Consider the following 16,184-nt stretch of genomic DNA (forward strand, 5'->3'; position numbering starts at 1 on the left):
GCCCACCGAAATAATCCAGGGTTAAAAATTGAAAGCCCACCGAAATAAACCAGGGTTAAAAATTGAAAGCCCACCGAAATAATCCAGGGTTAAAAATTGAAAGCCCACCGAAATAAACCAGTGTTAAAAATTGAATGCCCAGTGAAATAATCCAGGGTTAAAAATTGAAAGCCCACCGAAATAAACCAGTGTTAAAAATTGAATGCCCAGTGAAATAAACCAGTGTTAAAAATTGAACACTCACCGAAATAAACCAGCGTTAAAAATTGAAAGCCCAGTAAAATAAACCAGGGTTAAAAATTGAAGGCCCAGTGGAATAAACCAGGGTTAAAAATTGAACGCCCACCGAAATAAACCAGGGTTAAAAATTGAAAGCCCACCGAAATAAACCAGGGTTAAAAATTGAAAGCCCAGTGAAATAAACCAGGGTTAAAAATTGAAAGCCCACCGAAATAAACCAGGGTTAAAAATTGAACGCCCACCGAAATAAACCAGGGTTAAAAATTGAACGCCCACCGAAATAAACCAGGGTTAAAAATTGAACGCCCACCGAAATAAACCAGGGTTAAAAATTGAACGCCCACCGAAATAAACCAGGGTTAAAAATTGAAAGCCCAGTGAAATAAACCAGGGTTAAAAACCAGGTTTACAGTCCCCATGATCAGTTTTCATTGAAAACAGGTTTATTCCAAATTGGACCATATGTGTGTCTTTTAATAATTATTTCATTCTCTCTCCCTATATCCTTCTGCATCACCCTCTCACTTCCTCCCCCACCCATCCCCCTCTCTCCCCTCCTATTCTTTTCTTTCCTGCCCTCCCCCTCAATCGCCCCTCCCCATTCCTTCACTCCCTCACCCCTTCACCACTTTACTCTCCCATTTCCACTCTCCTTTCCCTCACCACCTCTCACTTCCCTTTTGCTCCTACCACTCACCGTCTCTCTCCCCTCTCCCTCCCCCCCGATTCCCCTTCTCTCTCCACCCCTTCTCCTCCCTAGGTTATCCTGAGCAGCCGGACCCTCCCAGACCCTGAGCTCCCCCTGGGGCTCCTCTGCCACCTCTCAGCAAGGGGACCTTCCTGTGTGGCTCAGCTGGAGGGGTGCTGGACGGGCTGGGAGGCTGGATTGCTGCTGGCTCGGCTGCTCCAGGCCCCGGATACTGCGGCCCTGTGCCACCTGCTCTCTCTGCTGGCTCAGCTGTCCCGAGCCTGGGCCCAGTGCCTCCCCTTCCTGCAGGAGGCCTTAGCTGGGCCCAGGGGTGACTATCAGCCTCTCGTGCAGGCCCTCAACCACCGGGAAGCTAGGGTGAGGGCCAAGGCCTGCAGCCTAGCCTCAGGCCTGCTGGGGCGGGACGAGACTGAGCCCTCGGCCCCTCTGGTTGAAGTGTTACTGGAGAGACTGCGGGACCAGGAGGCGGGAGTGCGAGCCTCAGCCTGCGTTGCTGCTGGGAACGTGGCCTACCGAGGGGGTGGGGGCCCAGGCCTGCTCACCCTACTGGTGGGCCTGCTGAAGGATGGGAGGCCATCCACTCGGCGCAACGCAGCCTTGGGCCTGGCCAACCTGTCCCACCGGCACTGGGAGCAAGGCGGCAGGACCCTGGTCTGGGCCAGGGCCCCACAGCGACTCCTGGACGTGGCCTGTCAAGATCGTTGCCATGAAGTAGCGGCGGCAGCCTTGAGTGCCCTACGGTTCCTGGGGCGGTGGCCGTCTGTCAAAGAGGTGAGTGAGGGGGCTGGGGCAGCGTCCGAGTGGGTAAGGGTCTGGGGTGGAGAGGATCTGTGGTGGACAGGAAGCATCTGGGTGGGGATAGAGTCTAGGGAGGAGGGTAGGGGCATTTGGGTTAGAAGTATCTGGGTGAGGTAAGGGTCTGAAGTGGAGGGTGGGGATAGGATCTAGGGAGGATGGTGGGGGCATTTGGGGTGGAAGCGTTTGGGTGGGGCAAGGGTCTGGAGTGGAGGGGTAAGAGTCTGGGTTGATCTCCCCAGGACTCGGGGACTGATCTCTTCTTCTACCCTCAGGTGCTGCTATCCCTCCGGGCATCTGATGCCCTTTCCCAGCTGCACGAGCAGAGTTGGCGGATGCCAACTGTGTCCGGATCCAGTTCACTGTCCCAGGGCTCGCTCCAGGCCCGACTGCACCACTGTTCCCGGCTTTTGGACTCCCTGCAGTGATCCCAGCAGGGCTGAGCCAAGAGGACAGGACCGGGGGGAGGGTCACCATTCCCTCCTGCTCCTGGTCTTCCTGCAGTGACCATGGTGGGGTCAGGCCAAGAGGACATTCCTGGGGGTTCCCAGGATGGTCTCGGGGTCAGGCACCAACTGATGGTCCTGGGCAAGGACAGTCCCAGGGGTCAGGGGATGAGAGGATGGCTCCAGGGATTGGGTGGTGCAAACAGTCCTGTGGGTTGCCCCATGCCCTCCTGTTCCTGGATGTCAGGTGGAGAAGGGGTTTTGAGTTGAACCCAAGGAGAAAGGCAACCTCTGTCTCCGGAGAAACCCACTCCCTCCTGCACCTCCTCCCAGGACAGAGTGGGGCTTTCCCTCGCTGCCTGCAGACCACTCCTCACCCTCTTCCTCTCAGTGCCCTCACCTCCTGCTCATTCATTGCGCCTCGTCTGCAGCATGTTGGAGCCCCTGGCCCCACGGGAATACAACGGGATGGTGCAGGCCACAGGTCTGGTCCACCAACTGCAGCAGTGAACACCACATGACCAATGCATGAAAGACCACCATCCTCCAAGTGCGGGCTATTCCCTTTCTACCCTCCCACTCCCCATTACACCTGTACCCCCTCTTTTAGTCTTCCCTACCCTGGGGAAATAGTCTATAGCTTATTGACACCCTTATGAATTTATAACCCCCCACCTTTGCTCCTTTGCTCAGACTTCAGATTTATTGTTAGAGTACATACATGACATCACATACAACCTTCGGCAGGGCCGGGGGGGGGGGGTGGGGGTTTGGGGAGAAGAATTACCACTTACTGGTAGTTCAAAAACAAACTGCAGGTGGAGAGGACCCAGCAGGGATCTCAGCAGTGTGTGTGGAGGAACAGAGGGATCCACAGACAGCCAGCATCCTTTCCCAGGACACCAATGGTTAGTAAGAGAGGACATTTGTTTGGGGGGGGAAGATATTAAACACTTGAGTGTTGGGGGCCTGGAATGAATTGCCGGGAATGGTGGTGGTGGCTGGTACATTAGGGGCATTTAAAGAACCATGTGATAGGCACATGGTTGTAGGAAAAGTAGAGGGTTATGGGTGTGAGAGAGGGAAGGGTGGGATTGAGGTCAGCACCACATAGTGGGCCGAAGGGCGTAGACTGTGCGGTAGTGTTCTGTGTAAATGACCCGAGAATGAAAATGAATAGAAAGGACAGGTAACCAGTTATTCGTAGTTATAGTGGAAGTTGGTAGAGGGAGAAGAAAAAATTAGAGCAGGCCTGATGTGAGAAGTGGAGCAGACTCAATGGGACGAATGGTTTCATTCTCCTCCTGCCTCTTGTGGGCTCAGATGCATGGAAAGTTTTCCTGACAGGATATGAACTTAACACTCAGTCAGATAAATATTCACAGCTACCATTAGAGCATGAAAACAGTGGGGGCTTCAGTGGTGTAGACAGATGGTTGGATGGGGCCAGAGTAGTTTCTGCTTGGGGAGGTTTAAGAGCCTGATAGCGCTGAGAAAGAAACTATTCCCGAGCTGCTGTAACAGGAATGTGGCCGCTGGTACAGACCGGTGGGGAGCAGAGACTCAGTGTGCCTGCAGGGTCCAACTTCCCAGACTGACTGCCAGCGGCTCTGAACAGGCTTTAAATGGCCTGTTAAAGGAGCCAATGGTGGTTTGATCCCGTGACTGTGGGGTCCGTGCTCAAGATGGCAGCAACTCTGATCAGCAGGAGCTACGTGGAATCGCAGACTCTGGGGAGGTGGAACAATGGTACAGGGCACCGGAAAATGGGGAGACGACCTCTTGTTTAAGGAGAATCAAAGGAGACATCCCTCAGGATGGTGACCATGGCGGAGGACCAGTGAGGGGTTTTACCGCTGAAGAACACACAGGTGGTGGCTGTTGGTGATTCGAGGTGAGAGACCCATGCAGACTGCTGGCAACTCTGGTCAAAGGAACTCACACCAGGTTGCGGACTGCTGGAGACTGGCTGAAGGGGTACCAGTCATTGGAACCGAGGTGCAGGAGGGGGTCGAGGGCACTGAAGGCTTCCAGATGGTGTTGGAGGTTCCGATCTGAATGCACTGGGCAATTTCTGCAGATAGTAAATCTCTGTCCGCCTGATGGTACACTAAAGAAATGGAGATCTCATTTTCTGTTTTATTACATGACAATAAAATAATCTTGAATAGTCTTCAGGATTCTGTACCTTCTGCCTGAAGGGAGCAGTTGAAACAAAGTGACCAGGGTGATGGTGGTCTTCATGACGTTGGCTGCCTTCAGGCATTTTCTCTGACAGATGTCTGCGATGGTGGGAGGTTGGAGCCAGTGATGGACCCTGCTGGGTTTGCTCCCATCTGCAGCCTCTGACCCCTGGGGCCGAGTGACCAAACCAGGCTGTGATGCGACCAGTCAGCGGACTTCCCTCGGTGCACTTGGCAATGCTCATTGGAGTAACCGACAATGTGACAAATCTCATGGTGATTCTTTCAAGGACCTCCCTCCCTCACCCAGACTGGGAATGACTCCCTCCCTCACCCAGACTGGGAATGACTCCCTCCCTCACCCAGACTGGGAATGACTCCCTCCCTCACCCAGACTGGGAATGACTCCCTCCCTCACCCAGACTGGGAATGACTCCCTCCCTCACCCAGACTGGGAATGACTCCCTCCCTCACCCAGACTGGGAATGACTCCCTCCCTCACCCAGACTGGGAATGACTCCCTCCCTCACCCAGACTGGGAATGACTCCCTCCCTCACCCAGACTGGGAATGACTCCCTCCCTCACCCAGACTGGGAATGACTCCCTCCCTCACCCAGACTGGGAATGACTCCCTCCCTCACCCAGACTGGGAATGACTCCCTCCCTCACCCAGACTGGGAATGACTCCCTCCCTCACCCAGACTGGGAATGACTCCCTCCCTCACCCAGACTGGGAATGACTCCCTCCCTCACCCAGACTGGGAATGACTCCCTCCCTCACCCAGACTGGGAATGACTCCCTCCCTCACCCAGACTGGGAATGACTCCCTCCCTCACCCAGACTGGGAATGACTCCCTCCCTCACCCAGACTGGGAATGACTCCCTCCCTCACCCAGACTGGGAATGACTCCCTCCCTCACCCAGACTGGGAATGACTCCCTCCCTCACCCAGACTGGGAATGACTCCCTCCCTCACCCAGACTGGGAATGACTCCCTCCCTCACCCAGACTGGGAATGACTCCCTCCCTCACCCAGACTGGGAATGACTCCCTCCCTCACCCAGACTGGGAATGACTCCCTCCCTCACCCAGACTGGGAATGACTCCCTCCCTCACCCAGACTGGGAATGACTCCCTCCCTCACCCAGACTGGGAATGACTCCCTCCCTCACCCAGACTGGGAATGACTCCCTCCCTCACCCAGACTGGGAATGACTCCCTCCCTCACCCAGACTGGGAATGACTCCCTCCCTCACCCAGACTGGGAATGACTCCCTCCCTCACCCAGACTGGGAATGACTCCCTCCCTCACCCAGACTGGGAATGACTCCCTCCCTCACCCAGACTGGGAATGACTCCCTCCCTCCCCACTCACTCCATGTTTTGGAGCCACACTGATCCAGTCCGCCTCTTCCCCCAGCCCAGATACAACCCCCTCCCTCCATGTTCTGGGGCCACACCGATCCACTCCGCCTCTTCCCCCAACCCAGGTACAACCCCCTCCCTCCCCACTCACTCCATGTTCCAGGGACACCCTGATTCACTCCGCCCCTCTTCCCCTGGCACAGGTACAACCTCTTCACTCCTGTTCTGAGACCAGTCTTCATTCTGCCTCTCCCCATTGGGATCTTCCCATGCAAGGTGCCACCAGCTGTTTCCCGAGCTGGCCTTCTCGCCCAATCCCCTCAGACATGTTGGAGGGTTCGACATCTGATGCCGAGGTCCTACTTTAATATGCCTGTTCACTGTGGGACAGAGAAATTGACCAGACAGAACAAGACAGCATAGGAACAGGCCCTTCAGCCCGCGTGTCTGTCTGTCCAAATCAAACTGAACTCCACTGCTTGCTGACGGATGCCCCTGAATCCCCTTCAAACCCATGGGTCCACCCTGAAGCCTCTTAAATGTGCCATTGTATCTGCTTCCACCACTACTCCTGGCAGCTCGTTCCAGACACCCACTGCTCTCTGTAAAAACATCTGTCCCTCACATCTCCCTTAAACTCCCTCATCTTAAACTTGTCCTCTCATGTGAGAGGCTTTTTACCCTGGGGAAGATTCTCACTGTCCACCCCATTGATGCCTCAGCATTTTATACACCTTGGCAATATCTCCCCTCAGCCCCAGATGCTCCAGAGGAAACAGCCCAAGTTTGTCTGAACTCTCCCCATAACCCCTCGCCTCTGTCAGGCAACATTCTGGAAACCTGTCCCCTTTCCAAAACCCCTGCATCCTTCCTGTAATGGGCCAACCAGAATGGCAGAGTGTTCCTTAACGTCCCTTCACAGTGTCCACAGTTGGAGTCAGAGGCTGAACACAAAGTCCCTTCTTGAGAGACTCTCCCATCCTGTCTCACAGAAAGTGTCAGGCCAATTCAGCCCTTCGAACCTGTTGTACCTGCTCTCCTGATCCATTTAGCCTTCGGACCACATCCAACTCCCTTCTGAATATCGACAAACCAGCATCAAATCAATAACTTTGTGTCGGGGAGTTCCACAAATTCACAGCTCTGAGTGAAGAAGATCCTCCTTATCTCAACTCTAAATGGCTTCCCCCTGACCCCTGCACGGTGACTCCCTTGTTCTGGACTTCCCCAACATAGGGAACACTCTAACCTGTCCAGCTCAGCAGCAGGCCCTTCAGACTGCATGGCCATGCTGTACAGGCTTGTTGGGGACAGGAATTGGAGAGTGGGGAGACTATCCTAGGGAGTGCTGGGCTTCACTGATCAACTGCAGCCAATAAAAAGGGAGCGCAAGTGGGGTGGGACAGAGGCTTCAGAGGAAATCAGGAAGATTTAACCCTCTAATTTGGTTTGACATACAAATAGTCTCGTGGGCTTGTTATTAAAACTGGGTGACAGGCAGCATTGCAATGAAATAAATGATGCCAAATTACAACCAACAAGGTTGGGATGCAGGGTTAGGTGCTGTGGGCCAGGTGATGGAGACCCAGGGAATCTCACTGAAATCCTGGATTGAAAGGGCTGGATAGGGTGGATGTGGAGCTGTTTCCGGCCCTGGGAGAGTCTCAGATCAGAGGGTACAGCCTCAGAATAAATGATATTTCTCCCAGCTTCCTCCTGTGCTGAACAACCTGCCCTTCTGCTTTTGTCGCACCTCCCACATTAGGCCCAACCCCTCAACCCCCCCCTCCACCAAGTTATACACGTTTCCAAAGAAAGTGAGCTAACATCCCTGCCTCCTCCCGTGTCCAGCAGCTCGTTCCATGTGCCCACCCCCCTCTCAGGGAAGACCTGCCCCCTCACCTCCCGTCTAAATCCCACCCCCTCACCTCATCGTTAACCCCTCGCCTCAGATCCTACCACTTGAGTAAAGGACCCTCACTATTCACCTTTCCCACCCCCTTCATGATTTTATCGACCTCCCCTCTCAACCCCCTACTCCCTCAGGAAAACCAGTCAGTGTTTCCAGTCTCTTGCAATAACTCCACTTCCCAAATCCCCCAACAACCTTGGAAACACTTCCTCTGTAGCTTGGTGACTAAACCTGCCCATGATATTCCAAATGTGGCCCCATCAACTTCTGGTCCAACTCCAACTGACACTGGTGTTCTATGGACAACAATTTCCAACCCCATACTTTCGAACAGAGCATGTTAGAGAAAAGGCAAACGTTGGGGTTTATTGTGATTCTGGCGCAGAGCGAGAGGGATCAGCGAGCAGTGTTCATCACACAAATCACAGAGGCTGAGCAGTGTGCTGGTTTTCTGGGTGAATCCGCCTGTCTCTGCAGAGTGAAGCTGGTGGAGATGGGAATGGACACAACAGCAGGTGAAACCATCGCTCCGACTCCCCACCCAAGCCCCAGCCCCCCCTGACTTTGTCTCCTCCCAGCCCCTGACCCATCAACACCCCCATGGAAGCCCTTGGAACCAGAGACCCCTATGAACCCTGATCTAGCTGACAACTCTCAGCCTGCCCATTACCCCCACACGCACCTATTCCCCCTAAATCATCCTGTCATATTCCCACCTTCACCAGGATCCCAAATCCCCAAAATACTGTTCTGACCCCCCCCACCCCCTCGAAGATCCAACCACACCCTCCCCTTCAGTCTCAATGACCCTTCTGACCCCCCATCCCCCTTGACCCCACCCATCTCTCTATGACCTCATTGACCCTTCTGACTCCACCAATTCCCCATGACCCCTCCTAATCCTGACCTCCTACTGAAGGTGAAGCTGTCAGTGTTTATCCCGAAGTCATAACTGTAGGTCTGTAGACTTCCCGGAAGGCGTTCCGGAGAAGGACGTAGGGAAAACTGGGTTCCAACAGATCCATGCTCAGGAACGGCGACTCCTCCACTAGCTGGAAAACATTGGCTGGTGAGTGGGGCACGGACCCTGGTAACTCCCCCCCACCCCCCCACCACCACCGGCCATGGAGCCAGTTCTATATCCCCCTACCCTGGGCATGGATTCCAGTTCCCCACTCCCTGGGCACAGACCCTGGTTCTTTACCCCCCTACTCCCTGGGCAGAGACCCCAGTTCATCACCCCCCCCCCCCACTCCCTGGGCACAAACCCCGGTTCCTCACACACCCCCCCCCCCCCACTCCTCGGTCACAGAACCTGGTTCCTCACCTCTCCAACCCCCAGGCATGGACCCTGGTTCCCCAGCCCCTGGGCACAGACCCCGGCACCATCCCCCAGTTTATCACCTTCCAATCATGGCCCCCAATACCATACCCCACTCCCCCGGCGGGCCCAAGTCCCTGGTTCCTCCCCCCCATCTCTCCTCAGAATGAACATTGTCCACAAGGTCAGCAAGTAACGTACAAGATAACGACAGGCCCCAGTGACACGCGTGATCGAAGGGGCGCAGAACCGTGTAGCTGGTGACCTTCCAATGCAGTTCCCTCCACACAGATTGAAGGGATAGAAAGTAGAGGGGGGAGGAATGGAGGCAAAAGTATTGGAGGAGGGCGAGATGGAATGATGGGTCAGAGGGACAGGAATTGGAGGCAGGGATGGAGGAAGGGATATTGGAGTAGAGTTGGAGGGAAAGGGATTGAAGGATGGAGGGGCAGGGTGGGATGAAAGAGATGGAAGAATGGAAAAGGAGGGAAATGGAGGGAGGGATTAGAGTGGATTAGAGTAAAGGGATTGGAGTGAGGGATGAGGGGCAGGAATTGGAGACAGCGTTGGAGGGAGAAAGGCTGGATAGGAAAGAACAGGATTAGAAGGGTGAGAGGAAGAGATGGAGGTGGGAGGAAAAAGGGAGATTGGAGTGGAGGATGGCTGGAGGGACAGATTGCAGTGAGGGAGGGAAGTGACTGGAGGGAGGAATGACGATGCAGTAAGGGAAGGAGGGAGAGCGGAAGGGGAGTGGGACGGGGATTGGGGCGAGGGAGGGGACGGGAATTGGGGTGGGGTGGACGTGAGGAGTGGTTTGGTCCCAGGTCCTGACCCTCCCAGTAAGCACCCCCTGTTGTGCTTACCATGTGAAGCAGGAGATACACCGACTCCCGACTCCTCACCAGAGGTTTCTCAGTCTCTTGGCCGATCTGCAGGAGGCTCATTGAGGCACACTGAGGAAGGAGGCAGGAAGGTCACACAGGATGTTATGCTACAAGACCACCCAGAACCAAAGACAATCTCCCACCACCTCGACCTTCCTAGGGTGAGCTCTGGGGGCCTCTGCCCTCGAGACCCCTCAACCCGTCCGTCGGGGGAGTACAGGAGGTCAAGCAGCATCATCGGCAGGGAGAGAGAACAGAGATGTTTTGTGCAGGTGTCGTGAGGTTCAGCATCATTGAGATGGGTTAAGTCCGCAGGTCCGGATGGAATCGGTCCCAGGCTGTTGTGGAGGTGACAGGGGGAGATGCTATCCCAAGACAAACACCCTTCAAAGGAGGAACTCAGCAGATTGAGCAGTGTCCATGGGGGGGGGGGGGGGGGGGGGGAAGAGAACGGGCCGCGACCCTTCCTTGAGACTGGGGAGGGGGAGAAGGGAAGCCAGTGGAAAAAGGACAGGGTGGGACGGGGCTCAGGTCTGGGATCAGTGAACCAGAGAGAGGTGAAACATGATGGATAGAAGAAATGCCCAACACAAGGAGGGAGAGGGTGGGAGGCAATTCCCTTTAATTTTTAGTAGAGTGTGCAAAAATCTTATATTGTGCAAATATTTTTCCTGTGACAAAAGTCTGTGCGCACTGAATACTTGTGCAAATGTAAACCTGAAATAGTTTCAAGATAATTTTGGCCCAGCCTCTCTCTCATAGCAAATCAAACTGTGTTGGCTTGTTTTCATATAATGTGAATATGACTGCATTCTACCAAGTAACATATTTAGTCAAGATTTTATTTCTGTCCCCACATTAATTTCTTTTGTGCGCTGGTTGCAAAATGTGTGTGGTCGATAAATGCTAGGGGGTCGATAACGCCAGAGGGAGGGGGGGGGTCCAATTGAAAATAGCGCCAATGGCAGTGTTGGCCAATCTCTCCCAAGAGCGGGCCTCAGTGGCCACCAAGTTGTATTTGACTTTGGCCTAGTCTAGAGCGAACAGGAGGATGGAAAGAGGTGAATGTTCTATGTTTTATACTCGTGTAATCGGCAAAGTTTTTGGACCACATTTTACACAGGTCAAACTTCTGGCCTTATGAGTACCTGCATCGTGGTATCAGGAGTTCAGCTGGCTGGGACCAGGTGGAAATTCACGGTCAGGTCGTCGATAGCTCAGATAGGCAGGTGCCGGGGTCGGGAGTTGGGATGGGCAGGCGGCTGAGGCCAAAAATTTGGGGGGTATGGTCCTATGTTTCCCCCCACTTCATCCATCCAGTGCTGCCACCCCTTTCTCCATCCTGCACTGCCATCTCCACTCTCCTCATCTCGCTCTGGAACTTCATGCCTGGGGGGGTGGGGTCAATGAGTGATCAAAAATTCCATGAAGGGGTTGATGGTCTAAAAAGTTTGGAGACCCCAGCTTAGAGGAAACAGTAGTGGGAGGGGGGGAGAAGGAATGAGCTGAGCCCCTGACATATCTGCATGAGCCCACCGAGAGGGGAGCAGCTTGACGGGTCAAGTGGTCTGCTCCTTGACAACGTACCATCAGGAACTCCTTGAGATGAGCCTGGATGTCCTGCTTGTGCACGGTGTGGAGAGCAGCTGCAACCTCGCTGATGCCTCTGGCTAGGCAGTGGATGTTGTTACGATGCCCTGCACGTGAGGTGGAACCAAGGTGTCAACCATGCAGCGAGAGACACGACTGGCTGCATATCTCCCATAGGAATCAGAGCCGCAGGATTTGGACCCATCTGAAGGGACCTGCTTTATCCTGAGGCTTCTGGTCCCAAACCCAGAGTCGTCGTCTGGGTTTGGATGTAGGAGAGTGGGGGGCATACTTGCCATGAACATCCACCGTGCGCCGCCGTCACGCTTCCCCTCCCTCCAACGCAACAAACGCACGTGCTTATAGCGCGTGGGGATGAAACCATGCAGGTAGGTGGAGGGGGCCCACAGTCCTACTGCTGTGGTCTGACCAAAGTCTCGGAAATACAACTTTGCTTTTATATTCTAGTCCTCTCAAAACCATTGTACTGGGCTTCCTTCCTCCCAACTCAACTTGCAACTGAACAGGAATCCTGCCCTGGATCTCCCGGTCCCTTTTCTGGATTCTCTCCCCACTTGAAAAACAGTCTGTCCCTCCTCCCAAACTGTGACGTACGCGTCCTGACACCAGATTCCATCTGCCACTTCTTGCCCGGTCTCACAACTTGCCCAAGTCCCTCTGTAGATGGAACAGCATCGTCTCCCCTCCACCCATCTTTGCCTCATTCACCACAAGTCTGTTCCTCTCCGCCTCAGTGCCATATGCTTCTGTTCCACCCTGAGACGGCTGGGAACACTCACCCTGGTGCTCCTGTTGATACGTGGACGTTGGGTCAGTGGCCAGAGCTGGGAGTGAGACAGAGATGAAAAGCAGGAGCAGGCAGGTCAGTCTGTACTCTTCTTCAGACAGAGTCGCTGAGAGGGAGAGAAGAAGAAGCTTTACAGAGTCCGACCAGAAACAGATGTGTCTGTGCTGTACACCACGTCCAACTCAAACTGACCCCCACTGCTAGCTGACGGATACCCCTCCGTCTCCTTCAAATCCACGTCCAACTCAAACTGAACCCCACTGCTCACTGACGGATATCCCTCTGTCCCTTCAAATCCAAGTCCAACTCAAACTGATCCCCACTGCTCGCTAACGGATACCCCTCCGTCCCCTTCAAATCCACGTCCAACTCAAACTGAACCCCACTGCTCACTGACGGATATCCCTCTGTCCCCTTCAAATCCACGTCCAACTCAAACTGATCCCCACTGCTTGCTAACGGATACCCCTCCGTCCCCTTCAAATCCACGTCCAACTCAAACTGATCCCCACTGCTCGCTAACGGATACCCCTCCGTCCCCTTCAAATCCATGTCCAAATCAGACTAAATCCCTACTGCTTGCTGACGGATACTCCTCCATACCCTTCAAACCCATGGGTCCATCCTGAAGCCTTTTAAACACAACCATTGTATCTGCTTCCACCACTACTCCTGGCAGCCTGTTCCAGATACCCACCACTCTCTGCAAAAACATCTACCCCACACATAAACTCCCTCCCCCTCACCTTAAATACGTCCTCTCATGTGAGAGGCTTTTACCCTGGGGAAGATTCTCACTGTCCACCCTATCGATTCCTCATCATTTTGTAAACCTCGACCAGCTCTCCTCTCAGCCTCCGATGCTCTAGGGAAAACAGCCCAAGTTTGTCCGACCTCTCCACATTTCGACTGGAGATGACGCTGCAATTCAGATCACAATCTGACAGAATGCCCTCTCACCCTGTTTTACATCCGTAATGAGCAGCGAGAGCTTATTGTCATATACATGGTGCAATGCGCAGATGCTCTGGAATTCTTCCTTCCTGCAGCCACACAGCTAGACAAGAACACACCTACAGCAATGAACATGACCACATGCAGACAGAAAAGATGACATAAATATCAAAGGACAGGTGCATGGCCCCTCGATCTCTCCTTCCCAAAGCCAATAATCTACTCCTTGGTCTTGGTGTCATTAAGAGCAACATTATTATTCTGACATCTCCCAACCAGGTTCTTCATCTCCATCCTGTGTCATCATCTCCAATTATTTGACCAACAGGAGTGGTGTGAGCAGCATATTTGTAGATTAAGTTGGAGCAGAACTTGGCCACGCAGATGTGGGTACAGGGAATAGAGCAGTGGATGAGACACATGGTTGCCCGTGTGTCGATGGTCAGCGACGAGGAGGTGAAGTTGCATTGATTGGGGTCTGCGAAGAGGAAATTGAGGATCCATTTACAGAAGGATGGACTGAGTCCCAGATCCATTAGCTTGGTCATGAGACTTGCTGGTATGATGGTGTTGAACATTGTACTCTAGACAGTGAACAATAGAACAGTAGATGTTCTTGTGGTCCAGGAGATCTAACATAGGGTGGAGGGCCAGCAAGGTGGCACTTGTTGTGATGAGAGGTGAACTGAAATGGGCAGGTCCTTCCTGAGACAGGAGTTGATCTGCTTCATCTCAGAGATCAGGGGAAGACATCAGAACCACAGACCGTTAGTCTTTGTGGTAGGTCATCTTTCTTTTCTTGGGCACTGAACAAAGATACCCTTTTGAAGCAGGTGGAGACCTCAGACCACTGCAGCGAGAGATGACCACAAAACCAGCCGGTGTCAGCACAGGATTTAAGGACTTGGTCTGTCTGCAGACTTCCCACGTTGCATCTTGAGACGGATGACAGAATAATGGTGCTGGGCCGAATCGCCTCTCAATCAGAATGTGGAGGTATCAGTGGCCTTCCTCACGGTTACCTCAAGATGGGTGGATCCCTGGGCCTGCACGTCCAACTCTTACGATGGTTTTCCTGGCCACCTCTACGAGAGGGGATCCAGAACCACAATCCCCCACGGAGCCTCTCCCCATCCAAAGGTTTTGTACCTGGGATTTCTGCCCCCACACCCCTCTCCATCCACCTCCCTCCCCCCCCTCCACTTGGTGGAGAGGATGACCCTCTGACCATCCCTGGCCTCTGGTCTCTCCATGGTATCCCTGCATCCAGATATTCCCATTCCCCCTCAACCACTAGCGCCCCCATCCCCGGACCACTTACCGCTCTTCTGGTTGGTCAGAGCGTCGACCAGCACAGGGTCTACGAGGCAGGAGGCACCAACCGCAGAGGCCAGCGCGTAGATGTGAAGCATGTCCTGCAGGGGGCGAGACAGGGATCCACGATGGTGCTTCTGATGCATAGAACAAGGCCCCAGCACAGGGGCACCTACGCAGCCATGGCTCGCCTGCACCCAACAACATCCCCCTGCCTTAGCCCCACCCCTCATAAGGCCCATCCTCCCCTCCCATCCCCACCCATAGAACACTACAGCACAAAAATAGGCCCTTAGGTCCTTCTAGTTTGGGCTGAACTATTATTCTGCCCAGTCCCACTGACCTGTACCCAGTCCATACCCCCCCCCCACCCCCATCCATGTACCTGTCAAAATTCTTCTTAAATGTTAAAATTGTGCCCACATTCACCACGAGCTGGCAGCTCATTCCACACTCCCACCACTCTGTGTATGAAGAGGTTCCCCTTCATGTTCCCCCTAAACCTTTCCCCTTTGACCCTTAACCCATGACCTCTCGTTTATATCTCAACTACCTTCAGTGAAAAGCCTCCATATATTTACTGTCCAGACCCCTCATAATTTTAAACACCTCAATCAAGCCTCCCCTCATTCTTCTATGCTGCAGGGAATGAAGTCCAGGGAATTAACCTGCCCCAGTAACTCAGTTCCTCACGTCCGGACAACATCCTAGTAAATCTTCTCTGCACTTTTTCTATCTTATTGATATCCTTTCTGCAGTTCGGTGACCAAAACTGCACACAATACTTCAAATTTTGCCTTATACAACTCTACCATAACATCCCAACTCCTGTATGAAGGCCAAGATGCCAAAAGATCTCTTTACAACCCTGTCCACTTGTGAAGCCACTTTCAGGGAATTGTATCTCTGTATTCCCAGATCCCTCTGCTCTTTCATGTTTTGTCCTTGCAACACCTCACCCTTGCCTACATTAAATTCCATCGGTCATTTTGCAGCCCATTTTTCTAGCTGGTCCAGATCCCTCTGCAAACTTTCTTTGCCATCCATGACACATCCAACCCACTGAATTATCAGTTTTTCTAACAGAATCTAACATCACTGCCTCCACCACTTTGTGAACAGTTTGTTCCATGTTCATCCCCCACCGTGTAAAATGCGAGTGGGAATTCCAGAGCCAGGCGTAAATCATATCCTACCTTTCTGTCGGTCGTTGTGTCAACGACGCTGTGGAGAAGGTCCACAGAACCCATGAGGAACGGTATGTGTTTGGATAAAACCTGGCAAAGGAACAAGAAACAGCAGGAGCTTCAGTTGTCCATCATCCCACATGTCAAAAATACAGGGAGCGAGGTTGTTGTGTGAACAGGCCAGTGATCAGCTTACACATAGTACAAGAAGGAAAACATTATTATCGAAGGGCAGAGTGACAGAGGGAGAGAAGGCGGCACCATTTCCCAATGTCACAGTCTGTAGGATAACAGTGGGGAAGAAAATCTCAGATCTGTAGGGCCATGATCTCACAGTGGTGAATCTTCTCCCTGGTAGGTGAGGGTGAAGAGAGGGAGAACGACGATGGGGGAAGGTCTAAGGTATGTTGACTGCTTTTCTGAGGCAGTTACCGATGGAGGGAAGGGGGTTGCGCTTACAACCCTCGGCAGTTT

At 53.3% G+C, this 16,184-nt stretch overlaps 2 protein-coding genes across 6 annotated transcripts in view; one reads left to right on the plus strand and one right to left on the minus strand.

Moving 5' to 3' along the window:
- Positions 1–2,932, plus strand: part of stk36 (serine/threonine kinase 36 (fused homolog, Drosophila)) — a 43,087-nt gene extending 40,155 nt beyond the window's left edge. Inside the window, exons 25-26 of the mRNA XM_069907479.1 lie at positions 1,001–1,720; positions 2,020–2,932. Coding sequence (XP_069763580.1) covers positions 1,001–1,720; positions 2,020–2,172 — 873 coding nt within the window. The 3' untranslated portion in view covers positions 2,173–2,932. The remainder of the gene's footprint in view (positions 1–1,000; positions 1,721–2,019) is intronic.
- A 5,060-nt stretch (positions 2,933–7,992) lies between these two features.
- Positions 7,993–16,184, minus strand: part of LOC138748800 (nck-associated protein 1-like) — a 70,194-nt gene continuing 62,002 nt past the window's right edge. For all 5 annotated transcript variants that reach the window (XM_069909565.1, XM_069909566.1, XM_069909564.1 and 2 more), the window contains 7 exons: positions 15,720–15,800; positions 14,531–14,624; positions 12,248–12,361; positions 11,445–11,554; positions 9,837–9,926; positions 8,560–8,704; positions 7,993–8,136 (listed from right to left, as the gene is read on the minus strand). In XM_069909565.1, the coding sequence (XP_069765666.1) occupies positions 8,588–8,704; positions 9,837–9,926; positions 11,445–11,554; positions 12,248–12,361; positions 14,531–14,624; positions 15,720–15,800 (606 nt within the window). In that variant the 3' untranslated portion in view covers positions 7,993–8,136; positions 8,560–8,587. The remainder of the gene's footprint in view (positions 8,137–8,559; positions 8,705–9,836; positions 9,927–11,444; positions 11,555–12,247; positions 12,362–14,530; positions 14,625–15,719; positions 15,801–16,184) is intronic.

Source organism: Narcine bancroftii, chromosome 13 (genome assembly GCF_036971445.1).
Source record: "Narcine bancroftii isolate sNarBan1 chromosome 13, sNarBan1.hap1, whole genome shotgun sequence".
Taxonomy (NCBI): domain Eukaryota; kingdom Metazoa; phylum Chordata; class Chondrichthyes; order Torpediniformes; family Narcinidae; genus Narcine; species Narcine bancroftii.